Raw genomic sequence first — 15,781 nt, forward strand, 5'->3', positions numbered from 1 at the left:
CACTCCGACCAGGGAACTGGGTAGGAGTCAAGCTGGACTACAGAATCTAAAGTCATTAGTAAGGACCAAAGTCTTAGATCATACAAACACCTTAAGAAAGTCCCTACTCCCACCTGTCATGATACACTAGAGAATATATTCCCGGTTCCAGAAATCAATAGCGAGTCTACTCAAAAAGATGTCCAGGCAGGGGATACCGAAGTTCCGGAAAACAGCAACACCAGTCCCACTCATGACTCAATCCCAGAACACAGGGACCTCCAATGGAAGACTCATTAGGAGACCAATTCGTTAGAGGGACGACCTTAAATAGTTTTATTTGTTTTTGTGAAATATGAACTTTTAAAAGTTCAATCAATCGTATAATGGAACAGTTCGTGTTTTAAGCCCTAGATTTCTAGATTTAAGAATGTGTTCAGTTAAGTTTCTCAAAGAGGTATTTTGTTTATCTATTCCTTAAAAGGGGGAGATGTGTCGATATTGTGCGGACCTATTTTATTGTTGTTAAGTAACGCAGGAACATGCGCAGAGTGAAGACAATCATATGCTTAGCTAAATGGCTGACTTTGTACATCTCGGCATGTTGTTGTTTTAGAATAAACTTAGTTGGAATTTCAAGACAAGCACAATCATGGTTATTGTTCCTTCGCGACGAGGGTGTGTGGAAAATTTGTAATCAAATATTGCCTGAAGTGTTGATGAATCGCACCAAACATTTTGATTTGAGCAGTTCTTTAACGGCAAGCTGTGTTGCAAGATTAATGATTTGTTGAGTGTGCCGATTACATTTTTCTGGATTGGTTTGCTCGGTGCTATCTACAGATGAATATCTGATTAAAATTAACAATGGACGATTTTGTGTGGCTCCCAGGAAGCTTTGTCGCCTCGTGTGGTATCGTGATTGACTGATATTGTCAAACGATAAAAATAAAAATAAATCTAATCTGAAAACGTTATAAGGGTTTCTTATATTGGTGTCGGGAAATGAATGGAAATAATTTACTACCATAAGCCATTCAGTAAACATTGTAATAAGCCAGTTGATCATTTCTTATTCCTTTTGGCGGTCTTATCTTACAGGTAAAGTTTGGTCACCTTTTCCTTATTATAATCGTGAATTTGACATGGAGACAGATGTTTTTGCGTAAACTGCGGTTTGCGGTTAGATATCGGTATATTCCCAATATGTTGCTAAAAGATTATTAATTACTAAGAAAATGACTCTACCTTGTAAAACATTGATCCCATACAGGAATTTCCTGGAAATAACCCTCCCTTATACTTTTACCTCTTTTTAGCCTAAATCCATGTCGAATTCCTGATCCGGAAAATAGATTTTAAATTTTAATTTAGCACGTTCGACACCCCTTTTTGTTATAGGTGACTTAAGGTGTAAACATGTAGTACTTTTCATCTTCACACTGAATTTATAATCAGGTAATTTATACGAATAGCACGTAGCTCTTTTAGGGGCAGTACCTTGGGTACGCCCTTTCTTCTCCGAATTGTCTGTTTATTCTGCTGTTATGTAACAGTTTTCGAGGACTATTTTCTTTTGGCATATCTCCTCAGCTTTGATTTTAATTCTGTTAGTAGGTGTATTATAATTTTTATATTGTCAATCTTGTTTTTGTTTTGCCCGAACTTAACTGTAAGACTAAGAAATTTATGGTAGAAAGTCATTTTGTAAAGCGTAAACATTGCGAAGGTACGTTCGAAGGTATGCGAACTCCGCTCCGCATAGCTTAGCGTGATTCGCTTGTTAAGTGTAAAAACATGACGAAGGTTCAAGGTGTTGACAGCTCAGTAAGCGTCACCTTTATGAGCGGTGACCCACACTTTCGTAGAGAGATCAGAGCCAGTCCCCGTTGTACTAACTTGCTTAGTAATAGAGAATAAAGAAAGAGACAACAAAACAATGAGTGTTAGAGTTTTTACTTCTAACAATATGCAATGTTAAGAGGTGTTTTTATTGAACAGCGATTTTTCTACGAAAGATGGCTGCGTTTTCTCTTTGGTGGTTTGGTTACAGTCAAATTTATGGTAAACATCGTGGTGTGTTACTCTTGGGTGGGGTCTTTTGATTTCAGAAGTTTGAACAATTGCAAGTGTGTTGCAAGGTGGATTTTGTGTCATTATTGGCTGTTGAGAGAAATTGTTTGGCTGTTTCGAGAGTAATTTTGAGAACACTGAACGAATGGAAATGTTTTCGATGCTTGGAGAAAGTGATCTTGTGGAGTCGTTCATGTTTGGCCAAGGTCGAGTTCAGATACTATCGTATCGCATGTTTATTTGATTCTGTTATCTGGAATGAATGATTAACGGAGGTAAGTTAATATGATGTAACCTACTAACGTTGAAAACGTATTAAGTCAAAGGAACAGTTTTGGTCTTGGTCCGCATTTTTGTCAACAAAATAAACACATACCGCTAAAAAAGATGATGATACGGACCACGCGCAAAGCTGTCAATTGTTTCTCGAATGTGCGCGTGTTAAATATTCAGTAGTAACATCTCATTTAAATCTATATCTACTTTTATTAAGTTGGTAAAATCTGTAGAGACATCACACCAACAAACTCGCGCGCAAAGTGGGAAGACTATATGAAGGCTTGAAATCATATTAGGAACGGTTTTGATCAAGAAACGAACTAGGAATATTCCACAACATTGCAAATAATCGTGAAAGCTGTTTAGCCGGAAACGTTTTCTAAAATTCCAGATATTGCTTTATATAAGTTGCTGTTGTTCTTTCTTTTTTTCCCCCCAAACCACCGTGACAGTTTCTTTCCTTCTACATCCACAACATACACCAGCTATTCGAACATCTCAGTTTCACATATATGAAGACAAATTAAAAATGATCCAGATGACATATTTACATTAAAGGTATCAACAGAGACCAACGCTAAGTGTGACTGAAATAGACTGAATTTAAACTGAAAGATTAGATTCTTTCAAAAGTTTGTGAGTTAAGTAAATGTAGTTAATTGTGAGGGTTCCCATATGAGCCCGATTAAAAGCTGGTTATCAAACTCCAGCAAAATGCTTGCGGTGAAGCACATTTAAATTGTTTTTGTCGTGGTTGCTGTTTTTGTTTTTTCGTCACCTCGCAGTTGTTTACGAATGATGTAAATGGAGTACAATCACTTTTCGACCATGCACTCGATGATGAGTGACGAGTCGCCGGACCTCACCAGAAATCGGCGATTCGACCAATTTCAGACAGCAAAGTCTGAAATTAGATTAACGCGGTGATGGGATTGAAGTTAGGAAGAGGATATACTTTCGGGGCAGTTTTAGTGTTTTTGAAGAACTTTACCGAAAGTATTTATCGTTTTCTGAATCATACTAATGATAGGAATCATTATGATGATTACTTTCAATTTCCAAAACAAAGTCTATTTCCAAAGCGAACCGCAGTTTCGTCAGCATGCTCTATACTCTCATAAATCACGCTACAATTAGCCAATTAGAATCCCTATTAGAGTGGTTCAAATAATCTGCTTAGCTGTACAAGACTAAAGTTGTCAAAAATGTCAAACCGTCAAAGTTCGCATTATGCAGTGGTTTACAAACTTAACAATTCGGCAGGTCGAATTCAACGCTTGCCTGAAGGTCTAATATAGAATCTGAAAGTGAAATGTTTAGTGAAATCCGGCCGAATTGTGGCTCATAAAAACACGCGAGTTTTTTCACATGACAGTTAGCGAAAAAACTTTTCAAGCGTGTGTTTTATGAATGAACGACAGCCGAATTTACCGGAACATGAAGATTGCTCGGGATGACAGCGCCTTAAAATGCGGCTACAGTGACTGATGTGATCTTCCACTCAATGGATCGGAAAGGGCATCGGCAAGACCAACCGGGATTTTAGTGAAGAGCAAAACAACGTCTTGCCGTTAAGTTTGCAGAGGAGAGACTCAGAGAAGATGCTTCCTTAGGACAAAGAACTTCTTTGCCTGCGGAGGATATTATTCATCTTCTGTCTTTTTGCCTCAAAACCACGCAATTTGCATACAACGGCACTCACTATCAACAGGTTTTTGGTACAGCAAATCATCTTCAATCAAATTGATGACTTTTCCAAATGAGCTTATCAAACTATTCCGCTAATTCAAAGAAAATTGTATAAATAAGCATCAGTAGGTACTCACTTTCCAGTTTTACAAGACTGTGTTTCCTTTCCTGGACAAGATTTTCCATTACACGAATTGTGCACTTTGATGAATGGGGTCCGCGATTTGGTTGAAATCCCGCATCCAGTACATGCACTCCATGTACTCCAGGAGTAAGCACAGTCGACTGGACAGCACTGCTGTATATTACAGCTTCTCGTTTCGTTCAGCGGGTGCGAAGGACAACTTCCTCCACAAGACTCATGATAGGCTATTTGGCGAGTGCGCGTAGTTGTGCCCCCTTTGCAAGTACGGCTGCAAGCGGCCCAAGCACTCCACTGGCTTAACTTACAGTCCGTAGGCTTACAGATAAACCGCCGTCTTCTACGACGTCTCCAAGAGTTTGAAGGCGTCAAAATGACAGCGACTACAGCTAACACTAGTACAAGGGTAGCACAACGCGTCATGGCTCGAAAGAAAATTAAGGCGTTTTCTCGAGTGTGTCTTCTCGAAGGTCCTCAGTGAACCTAATGAGCCACGCATCTAGTCGCCTTTCAGCTTAATATTCTAATAGGAAAGTAAAACTGAATGTTTTTGAACAACCGCTTTGTGTGGTTGACCATAATCAAAACATTACGTAACATCAGTGTTATGTAATGCTGTCAAATTACCTCGCGACATTGCTACTATTCTGAGGCGACAACCGTCAATCACGTTAAATATCACGGGCCCAAGTGTACTTGAAAATCTCACGAAATGCAAAGCAGTACAAAAAAAGCATGCACAGAAATTGATACTAAACAAGGCCTCAAAAATAAGTTCAAAAATGTAAAATAGCTAGTTGCCCAGGCAGGAAAATCATTTTGCAGCCTCAACAGATAGGCTTTCGAGTCTATCAGCTGGATGTCCAGGTTTCCTGCTGCGGTGTACCCAGCGAGACTAAACAGACACAGCAGTGAAAGGGTCGAGTGGATTGGGTTCTCAATTACAATTCCTAATTAGCTTAGGCATATCTATCAATTCTATTGCCTGATGGAATTATGATAAAGAGGCAAGACCACTTGTCTCTGAGAACAATTTCAGTTGCTACGTTTCAGAACTTTTGGATCAGTAAACTGATATTAAAATTTGCAGAGAAAGAAGTGGGTGGAGTCGACATAAACAAGTGCCACCATAAAATTTGAGGTAAAGTTTAGCCTTCGCTCAAGCGATGTAGATATCACTCCCACGGTGACTTGTGCATTGGAATTTGACACCTAAAGCTTGAATTCGACTCTATCTGCACGAGGCGAGGCTCCCTGGCTCAACACAGGGTCAAAATTCGATACTAAAGAAATTTGTAAAATTTCCGTTACAGATGATCAAGGCTAACAAAGCTCTGCACTGCAAGATCGATACCTCCTTGCAACGCATTATGTATCACTACAAATATCTTTTAACGTTATTAGTTAGCTTATGGATGGGAACTTGGATACACATATGCAACATATATGCAACATATATGCAACATATACACATGTATACACATATATGCAACATTGACACGAGCAACATCGATTTTCCGCCCTAATATATCTTCGTACGATACAAAAAGACAAAGAAACAAATAAATAACCAAACGAACTAAATCTTAACAGTTTCCTCAACCGAATCGTTTCTGAAAAATAACATGGATGCAGACGTGGTGGGTCCCAGATTTACAAAATAAGTGGAATGCGCATGCAATGATGCCCGGGACTACTTTCTTCCGAGACTCGAATTCCACATCATGGGAATTTAGAATTCGGTCGATAGTCTTTTGCGTGTTTTTTACTGGGATACCTGTGGTAGCCCAGTCATAAAATGCCTTTGTTTTTTTGTCGTCTTTTTTTTTTTTTGTTTTTTTCCTCCGCCACAAAATGGAAAAATTGCGCAATAGTACCCAGAGGTCATTGGGCCCTCAACACCATGACAACTAACTGTGATCCAATGAGGTGTTCACATGCTGATCACGCGTGCTATCTTGATGATGATTGACGTTGTCATGCACGGACAGGGCCGGGTCACATGACGAACACGAGATTTTTGCCCATAAAACTATTTTGTCAGTCGTTTTGTATTTCAACGTAATTGGATTACGATCATCTGGAGCATTATGGGGCAAACGCTCAAAATACTTGTAGACGCATACACAATTCGTATTGTTCGCGGCCAATCCACACAAAAAGATGTTATTGAGCGGTAATTTTGGATCGGACAGAATCGCGAACGCTTGAAAGCCATGAAAGCATTGAATGCCTTGTATGTCTTGTATGCCAAGTATGCCAATGTCTTAGTTGAAAACGTAAACTCGTTGTGAAAAGCAAAATCAGAAATACAGTTTATTTTTGGTTACATTTATTCGCACAACACACATAATCTACCACAAAATACCTGTGTGTGAGGTAATTCGACATTTTCATTCTTTCCCGCGTTAATAATCTTCTTTCCTTTTGTAAGAATGTAGAACACTTACAATGTTTCAAGTAATCCACCCACCCTACAGAAAATAACTCTTGCATGCATAGCATGGCTATGTTTTGAGACAGGTGTATGCCCTAGGCCAGACTTGAGCTCACTATTTCAGTATACTAGTCCGACACGCGTAGTATCACTACACTTGATTCCACGGATCCAGTACCATCCAGGTATCCCAGTTACCCTGCTCACAGGGTCTAGTTTTCCCATGGTTCAGGATAGAGGACTGCTCTTTTGGTAGCGTTCAACCATCTGAAGTTACTTAATAACTCTTGGTTTTTTTTTCGATTCATATCACGTCAAGTTCCCTGACGAATAAACCAACGCGCTTGCTGTATCGCTTGCTGGTCAAGGTACAGAGATCATATTAACATCACAAAGATCTTTGTGTTCATATTTGATTCAAAACTTTTAACATTAAAGCTATCAACAGAGACCTACAGTAAGTGTGACTGAAATAGACTGAATTTAAACTGAAAGATTAGATTCTCTCAAAAGTTTGAGTTAAGTAAATGTAATTAATTGTGAGGGATCCCCATATGAGCTCGATTAAATAGCTGGTTATCAAACTCCAGCTAAATGCTTGCGGTGAAGCACATTTGAGTTGCTTTTGTAGTTGCTGTCTTCGTTTTTTCGTCGCCTCGCAGTTGTTTGCGAATGATGTAAATGGAGTACAATCACTTTTCGACCATGCACTTGAAATGAGTGACGAGTCGTCGGACCTCACTGGAAATCGGCGATTCGATCGATTCCAGACAGCAAAGCCTGAAATTAGATTAACGCGGTGATGGGATTGAAGTTAGGAAGAGGGTATCAGTTTTAGTGTTTTCGAGAACTTTACCGAAAGTATTCATCGTTTTCCGGATAAAGCGATCCTCTTCACGAAATACTGTCATGCGGATGGTGTGGAGGAGAAAGTAATGGAAGTTGCGAGGCCATTTTTTTAAATGAGGTTTTGGAATCCACCAGAGCAAGTTATGCTCTTCAGACCAAAACTCATGATAATTACAATCAATAGTAGCCCATAACAATAATATTAATCATACTAATTATAACAGTCATTATGATGATAGTCTTAGTTCACACTCTTAATTAAGTCGTACTCAAAAATAAGTGTCTTAATGGAAGATGACATAAAGCAATCAAGTTTCTCCTTGGTGGCGACGATATCCGAAAGAACGCAAATAAATGCAACGACTCTTTATGGCTTGGACGCCATTGTATATTAATTGTGTGTTAGAAGCTCTTTTGAAACAATAAACATTGTGCTAAGCAACTCCCGGTAACTTTTATCAACAGCTTTTGCCGGCTCTTTCTCGGTTTTCGTAATTCTTCCTTTCAATTCTCACGCTCCTATATTTAGAGTCAAAGCTGTTGTGCGCAAAATTGCCTTTCAACAGGATATGTCATTTCAATGTGGCGACGCTTACCTGTTTGGATCACTCACGGATCATTTCCTCATTGACTCTTTCGGGCTCCTAACCTAATCCTAAATGTTAACATGGAACTTGACGCTCCGTGGAAAATTATTTCTAATAACGTCAATTACTGCGCCTGGCATGTTTACAAACCTTTGTTTAGTTCTTCTATTTCTATTTGCCGACTCGCCTGTTCCGAAATTTCACTTTCAATTAAAGAAAAATGGAAGTTGCGAGGCCATTTTTTTTAAATGAGGTTTTGGAATCCACCAGAGCAAGTTATGCTCTTCATACCAGAACTCATAATAATTACAGCCAATAGTAGCATATAAAAATGATATTAAACATACTAATGATAACAGTCATCATGATGATAGTCTTAATTCACACTCTTAATTAAGTCATACTCAAAAATAAGTGTCTTAGTGGAAGATGACATAAAGCGATCCAGTTTCTCCTTGGTGGCGACGATATCCGAAAGAACGCAAATAAATGCAACGACTCTTCATGGCTTGGACGCCATTGTATATTAATTGTATGTTAGTAGCTCTTTTGAAACAAAAAAAAATGTGCTAAGCAACTCTCGGTAACTTTTATCAACAGCTTTTGCCGGCTCTTACTCGGTTCTCGTTATTCTTCCTTTCAATTCTCACGCTCCTATATTTAGAGTCAAAGCTGTTGTGCGCAAAATTGCCTTTCAACAGGATATGTCCTTTCAATGTGGTAACGTTCCGTGGAAAATTATTTTTAATAACGTCAATTACTGCGCCTGGCATGTTTAAAACCTTTGTTTAGTTCTTCTATTGCTATTTGCCGACTCGCCTGTTCCGAAATTTCACTTTCAATTAAAGAAAAAAAAACTAGAGAAAAGTCCCGGAAAAGGTCGGACATAGTACAATTTGGGAGATGGCGTGACAGCTTTAGCTTAGCTCTATGCTATATACTCTTGGTCATATGGCACGCTCTATAAGAGTATAGGGCTCTCTTTCAACCAATGACAGCGCACGTTATATCCGAACTTTATTATAAATTTAATTAGATTAATCGATCCTTAGATTTGCCTCCCCACCAGCCCTGACTTCTCATCAAGTAAATTTCCGCAAATAATGGAGATGAGAGAGGTGTTAGCTGTGAGAGGGCTTTTCTCACTGAGCCAGACCAAAGTTATCACTGAGGCTACATCAACAATTTGTCTCTCAGATGACGCCCTTTTTCTTATTTTTCTTTTCTCACTCAGAATTAAAATCGTGCTTTAAAGAAGAAGTAAAAGTAGTTGAAAAGCCAAATACTAAATAGACATTGATTCATTCATCGTCTCAGCCGACCAGACATTTTAAAAAAATGTTCTGGTGTTGTGTAACAAGGCAAGCGTAGATGTTTTTTAAACTGGTCACACTATCATTGCAAACAACGTCGGATTTGGAAATTTGTTCCATCCAAGTGAGTTTTTGGTCATTCTTAAGATCTAATTATGTTGTTTTACAAATTATTTCCGACTCACTTACAATTTTTTCTTATTGTTTGGATAAAATAGACGGCATGTCTTTTGTATTCCAATGGTACAAACACGGAGGCATTGTTAGGAAGTGTGAACATGTTCATTAGAAAGAAAAAAGAGCGAGATATTTTTGTGCCGAAGAAGCATTCGCACAAAAAGCAACGCTCTCAAAACGTGACGTTTGGGCGACGACAAGTCAGCATTATCAAATTCAAATGAGAGAAGATTACCATGAAATATATAGAAAACAAAGGTGTGAAACGAAGTTGTACTCCCCGTTCGAGTATCCCAAATGGAAGAAAGCAGAATCAATTTAGGACAAATGAGATTAAAACGACACAAGCTGTGGGGTGTTTCTTATTTCACCAACTGAATTTTTAGTCAGTTTCTAAATACCATTCTTATTGAGAGATCGATTGAGACGGTCAACCCCGAGTTGTTTCGTACCACCGGCAAATCGTTTTAAACGCTCAATTAGACCAAACCAGATATATCTCTTTCAGTCAAACAGCTTTATCTTCACAAATAGTTTTTCACGTGCTCTTTGGAGTCCTTCAGGTGAACTCCGCAGAAGGTTTGACCAATTTAATCATAAAATGATACGTTTCCATTTGTACGGATCCATGTATCACGTCTCAGCCACAGTTATCTACAGCCAGAGGAGGGCTTGAGTTATTCTTATTACAGGTCACCTAACGAAGTACCTTAACTTAGCTGTAGATCTGTTTTACAGAGCCGTTAACTCAATTTTTAGACGCTCTGAGCGAATAGCACGATTTCTGTCATGTCGTGAAACGCCGTTAACTATAAGGTACCCTAGCAAAAACTGAATTGAGCACACTTTCACACGTATCGGCTTGTGTGACCAAAGGAAGTATTAACCAGAACGCCATTCTCTATGCCTATCCGTATGCTCCTAATAAAGTAAAAGAGAAACTATAACTTTATGAGAAAGTTAGCGTGAAAATAACATTGATGTCTCAATGAACTGCCCTTCGTCGCGCAGTCGAAGGTTTTGTTAGACCATAATTTCGGCGAGACAGGCTAACTAACTATACGTAACTCAGTATCACTAAGTTCAATGTTGCAGAAAATGTTGTTCACCGTGATTTTTTTTTTCTGATGAATTGACGCTAAATCTCATTTTTATCTCACGATGTACAGACAGTATATCAATGTATTGATCGCGACCTTTAGACTCAGGCGACGAGGTCGAAAGTTTACATGTCGCATTTTATAGCACCTTGGCCCGCTGTTGTATCACTCAGACTGAGAGTGTCTAAATCATTGCAATCTGAACATTTTTCACAAAGCAGACATTTTAGGGCGGAAAGAGGCTAGCGCTCTCATGGAGTTACCTATAAGACAACATGCTTGACAGTGAGTATTTGCTGTTTTGAAGCCCTCAAACGATTACAGGTGACTAAAAAGATAGAGGTGTGCGGTTTAATTTCCACCTTCCGCTAAGCAGGTGAGGGAGCTCGAAACTCGCTAAGTTTCATTTTTGAAGGGTATGCAGCCGTATTCCTACAGAAAACTGAGACGATAATAGAAACTATTGGAAGATGTCAGCGTGTTAGTGAGCAAAACGTAAACCCGCGATAAATGAATGTGAAACTAATGGTTGAGCCAGTGTTCATCTGCTACCATCTGTTGTAAATATCGTACGTAATAATAACAAAGTACACTTTGGATAATTTCTGTATGAAAGAAACCTTTAATTCCACTACCCCTCTCGACAAGCTACCAAAACATTTTTTAAGGTACTGGAACCTTGAATTTAGTTTCATCTGTTAATCAGGCAAGCACTAAAACTACACTCAATACTCAGAGAGCATTTTAGTTTTAAAGGAAAAGTTATAATTAATAACGCAAGAGGTACCGTATGTCCAAGGTATGGTTATGGCACTAGACTATGAATGGGAAGGCCAAGATTCAAACCCTGGCAAGGGCTATTAAGTTATATCCCTGCCATGATCAACATAAGCTAACCTAACAGTGCTTCACTCAACTATACCAGGAGTATAAATGGCTCCTGATGAAATTCTGGAGGAGGGGTGGGAAGGGTAACCAGCGATGGGATAACATTCTATCGAGGAGGCTTTGCAATACTCCTCCCGCGCCTCATACTAAGGATACAAACATGGATTCCAACGGTAGAGACCACTTGGCTTGGTTGCAATCCTCAACCTCTCTTACATATCGTCACACCGGATGTCGAATCGTGCGTTAACATACCGGAGTACGAGAGGCATAAACAATATGTGAAATTACCATAGTATGCCGGAAGTCGAATCGTGCATTAACATACCGGAAGTCGAGGGGCGCGCACGTGAGCAATGTGTAAAAATGAGTGGCATGATACGAGAACATGCCAACATGAACCTTCCACGTTCTTAAAGCGTGAAACGACCGGAAGTCTATCGTCAGAATACAGTGTAGCAAATGTTGACGATTCGACGCGATTCGACTTGAATCGAACGACTCGTCACAGCAAATGACGATCCGTCATACCGGATGTCAATTTGCAGAAGAAGACAATATTTTCTAAGTGTCTTGAAAATCGACATCCGGTATGACGGGTCGTCATTTGTTGTGTCGAGTCGTTCGATTCGACAACATTTTCAACCCCCATGCGGAATATTTTTTAAGTCTCTTGCAAATTGACTTCTGGTATGCGTTTCCATGTCATAAGAGATGGTTTCTCAGACCTCCAGTATCACAACACCACTTAGCCGCGAATCGACTTCCGGTTTGACGATTCGTCAACTGCCTTTGACGATTCGCAGCGGTTTGGGTGTATTGGACAACCCTCCGTAACACAATTTATATCCCGAACTCGTAACAGATATTCAGATCTTTAGGAGGACGGATTTTGACATGTAGAAAGGAACTTGGAACTATCCGCAAATCCATATTAGATCATTGACATTATATCTGCATTCAATGCACCCTTCAAAACACTTCTCAACGCAACTTTCACCACCCTCCTTAAGCTTTACTGACCTCTTAGTGAGAGGTTAAGGTTAGATTTCTTGTTAATCTTTAAGCCACACATACCCCGGAAGCGCCGGTATGAAAAATAGACGGTGAGCTCGTGTACATCTCAGATGACTTACAAAGCGAAATTAATAGTAATAATGGACTAGCAGCGGGTATATCCTTAAATTTCGATGTATACGATGCACCTCCTCATACATGTTGTCAGCTTTTGCACAAAATCATGGACGATGATATAAGTTATGTTGTAATGCTGTCGGCAGACAATTGGTATTTCGCAATCTCGGTGCATTAGGAGATGTCACCGATTCTCGATCTAGTTGGCCCTCTATAATCTGACCATTCCCTATTGGCCGTTCGTATTTACACAACGGTTTGGTTATGAAAAGGTCCGAGTTAAGCTTTTTTAAATACGAAAACAAGGAAGCTTCTAGTTACTTCCACGTCGCTTTAAAGAGAAACTGAAAGTAAACGTTGCGATTATCCGAAGGATAAGACCGCCGTCGATAGCTTTTATTAATGTCCCGATCGATGAGTATTTAAAACAAAAACATCCCCTGTACTGACATTTAAATTCATTTAGGATCAACCAGAATGAACAAGATTAAGTTCTTAAACTCAACAGTTGTATGTTTAAGAAGTGAATGTAACTGCGACGTTCTGCTACGGCTTATAATATTTTGCGAAACGAAACGAAACGGAACTAGGTGAGATATAACAAAACTAAACGAATGATACAGATATATTTTGTAATAAGGTAAAGATAAGTTTCACAAGGATTTTGGAGTAATCGTTAATTAACAAGAAGGATTTTTATTCATCTCGCAAAGTAGTAATTTAGGAAGAGTTACTATTTTGCGAAATCGACTAATAGTCCATTTCGCAAAATAGTATCTCTCCTAAAATTACTGTTTTGCAAAATGTATTTTAATATGGTTTAACAAATAAGAGGAGGTAAAAATCTTTGGTGATCTACTAATTTGTAATGTTTAAATATATTTTTGTGACATGAAAGAGGTCAAGTTGTCACCGCAGTGTGAAAATAGTCAATTTCGCAAAATAGTAACTTCTGAAATTATTACTTTGCGAAATGAATAAAAATCCTTATTATCAATTGACGATTACTCCAAAATCCTTGTGAAAGTTATCCTTAGCTTATAAGAAAATATATCAGCATTATTCCTTTAGTTTCATTATATCTCCCTGGTTTCGTTATATCTCGCCTGGTTTCGTTATATCTCGCATTTGATCATATCCTCTGTATGTTATTTTGCGCTATATAAATATGAAATATTATATTATTGTTTCGTTTCGTTTATTTAGAATAAGCCTTTTGCGACCACCTGATCGATAAAAGCTCTGTCGATGGCTTTTATCGAAAAAACAGATGAAAAAAGATTTCACCTTAACAACCAGTTTACTTGACTTCAACTTATACCACTATATACGTTTTCTCTTGAAGAGGAGCCGGTTGGTGGAGAGGTCTTAATCTGATCGATAAAAAGCACTCTGGACGGCTTTTATCGAATACTAGATAAATATTTACGCACACACCTCCCATTCTACTAATTTGAACGCAAATCTCTACAATGAACATTAAGAAAGGTACTTACACTCCAGTATAACAGGACTGTGTTTCCTTCGCAGGACAAGCCGTCCCTTTGCAAGAGCTCTGTCGTATAATATTTGTGGACCGCGATTGCGTAGAATTCCCGCAGCCTGTACATGCACTCCAGGCACCCCAGGTGTAAATACAGTCAACAGGACAACATTGTGTATTACAATTCATCGTGTTTGACAGGTGGTATGGGCAACTTCCTCCACAGGATTCTGTAACAGTTTTCCTCCGAGTACGTGTACGAATTCCTCCGTTGCAAGATCGAGTACAGGAGCTCCAAGAGCTCCAGTTACTAACTTGACAACGAACGGCCGAACAACTCCTTCTCCTACGGCTCCACCAAGCATAAGAAGGCGTCAAAACGACGGTAATCGTCGTTAATGCAAGAATTAGCGAACAAAACTGTACCATAGCTGAAAAGTTATACTGAGCTCTGAAAGTTTTGGACAAGCTTTTGCAAGCCTGTAAGTGAGAAGCGTGCCCTCACCGGTTTGCACCAGTCCCCTGTGTCACGTCATCCCTATCGTATAATTTCTACGATATTCGCGCCATCATCTCATGATATCGAATATTCATTCGATATCATGAGATGATGACGCGACGGGAAGTGGGAGGGGCCGGAAGTAGATTTACCACAACAGACAAAAGCCGGGATGCTCCACTTGAATCGGCTATCTCCTTCAGGGTAAAGGTGTTTTTTAAAAGGGAAAGGGTTTCCTAGTTGAACTGGGGTTCCGTAGAATGAAAAATTTTAGTACAAATCAACAAAGAATCAGATGGGTTTTGGTTTCGGTCTGGTGCTCGATTGAAACCAAAACGATTTCTTTTGTTTTATTTTCCAAAATTGACACATAATCAGGTTGGGAAATTGATACGTTACTTTGATTCTGGATATAGGAAAAGAAAACTTCTTGGAGAGAGTAGTTATAAAGGAAGAAAACGTTCATACCCTAGAGTGAAGCCTCCCCGGCGAAAATTTGCTTAGTATTTCCCGGAAATGGCCCCCACGCCGGCGTACTTCGATCTGCTTTTTAATACTAATACTCAGAGTTAATCATCAAATTATTTTTCTTTCTGTTGACGGATAATTTATTTTTCTTTTGTTCAGCAATTCCCAGAAAAGCTCCCTTAAGATGAATACTAATTTACTGATAGTGAACCAGTCCTAAACAGAGATTTTGCGTCTAAGTTGCTACGAGTCTAGCATTATTTTATTATGTATCTACCCTGATTTGACAAACTCAGCCACTCCAAGTAACTGAATTTCATTACTGTTACCAACTCGACTAATGCGTATGACTGACCTACAATTTTTAGTCTACAAGCCGATTCACTTCAATTGTACAGTTTCACCTGATGCAAATTACTAGCAGGGATGCGTTATACGCAACCTCTGGATAACCTCATACTTTTACATGGTAACAATACCATACCAACGACTTTGGTAGGAACATGTTCCGTGAGTATTTAAGAATTCTTTTACGATGTCAAGTTTTTTGACATACATGAAATCCCTTAATTACTAGGCTTGTTCGGTCAAGATGGGTCTGGGATATTTGCGAAGTTTACCATTTTTTTATTTTATTTATTTTTTTTGTTTTTTGTTTTGTTTTTCTTGGTATAAGATCACTTC

The 15,781-nt window shown here is 39.0% G+C and overlaps 1 protein-coding gene across 1 annotated transcript; it reads right to left on the reverse strand.

Annotated features, from left to right (window-relative positions):
- Positions 1–4,153: 4,153 nt before the first annotated feature.
- On the reverse strand, positions 4,154–14,615 carry LOC131794693 (spondin-1-like). Its single transcript, XM_066164898.1, has 3 exons — positions 14,144–14,615; positions 4,790–4,866; positions 4,154–4,557 (listed from the first exon to the last, which is right to left on the reverse strand). The coding sequence occupies exons 1-3, from the start codon at positions 14,557–14,559 to the stop codon at positions 4,154–4,156; spliced, it is 897 nt and encodes a 298-aa protein (XP_066020995.1). The 5' UTR covers positions 14,560–14,615.
- Between the last annotated feature and the right edge of the window lie 1,166 nt (positions 14,616–15,781).

This window comes from Pocillopora verrucosa, chromosome 4, assembly GCF_036669915.1.
Source record: "Pocillopora verrucosa isolate sample1 chromosome 4, ASM3666991v2, whole genome shotgun sequence".
In the NCBI taxonomy this organism is placed as follows: Eukaryota; Metazoa; Cnidaria; class Anthozoa; order Scleractinia; family Pocilloporidae; genus Pocillopora; species Pocillopora verrucosa.

Coding starts and splice junctions, on each gene's coding strand:
- LOC131794693 (XM_066164898.1), bottom strand. CDS start 14,559: ATGGTACAGTTTTGTTCGCTAATTCTTGCATTAACGACGATTACCGTC. Junction 4,867..14,143: donor CAGTCCTGTTATACTGGAGT/GTAAGTACCTTT, acceptor GCATTTCGTGAG/ATTTTCAAGTACACTTGGGC. Junction 4,558..4,789: donor AATAGTAGCAATGTCGCGAG/GTAATTTGACAG, acceptor CCCTTGTACTAG/TGTTAGCTGTAGTCGCTGTC.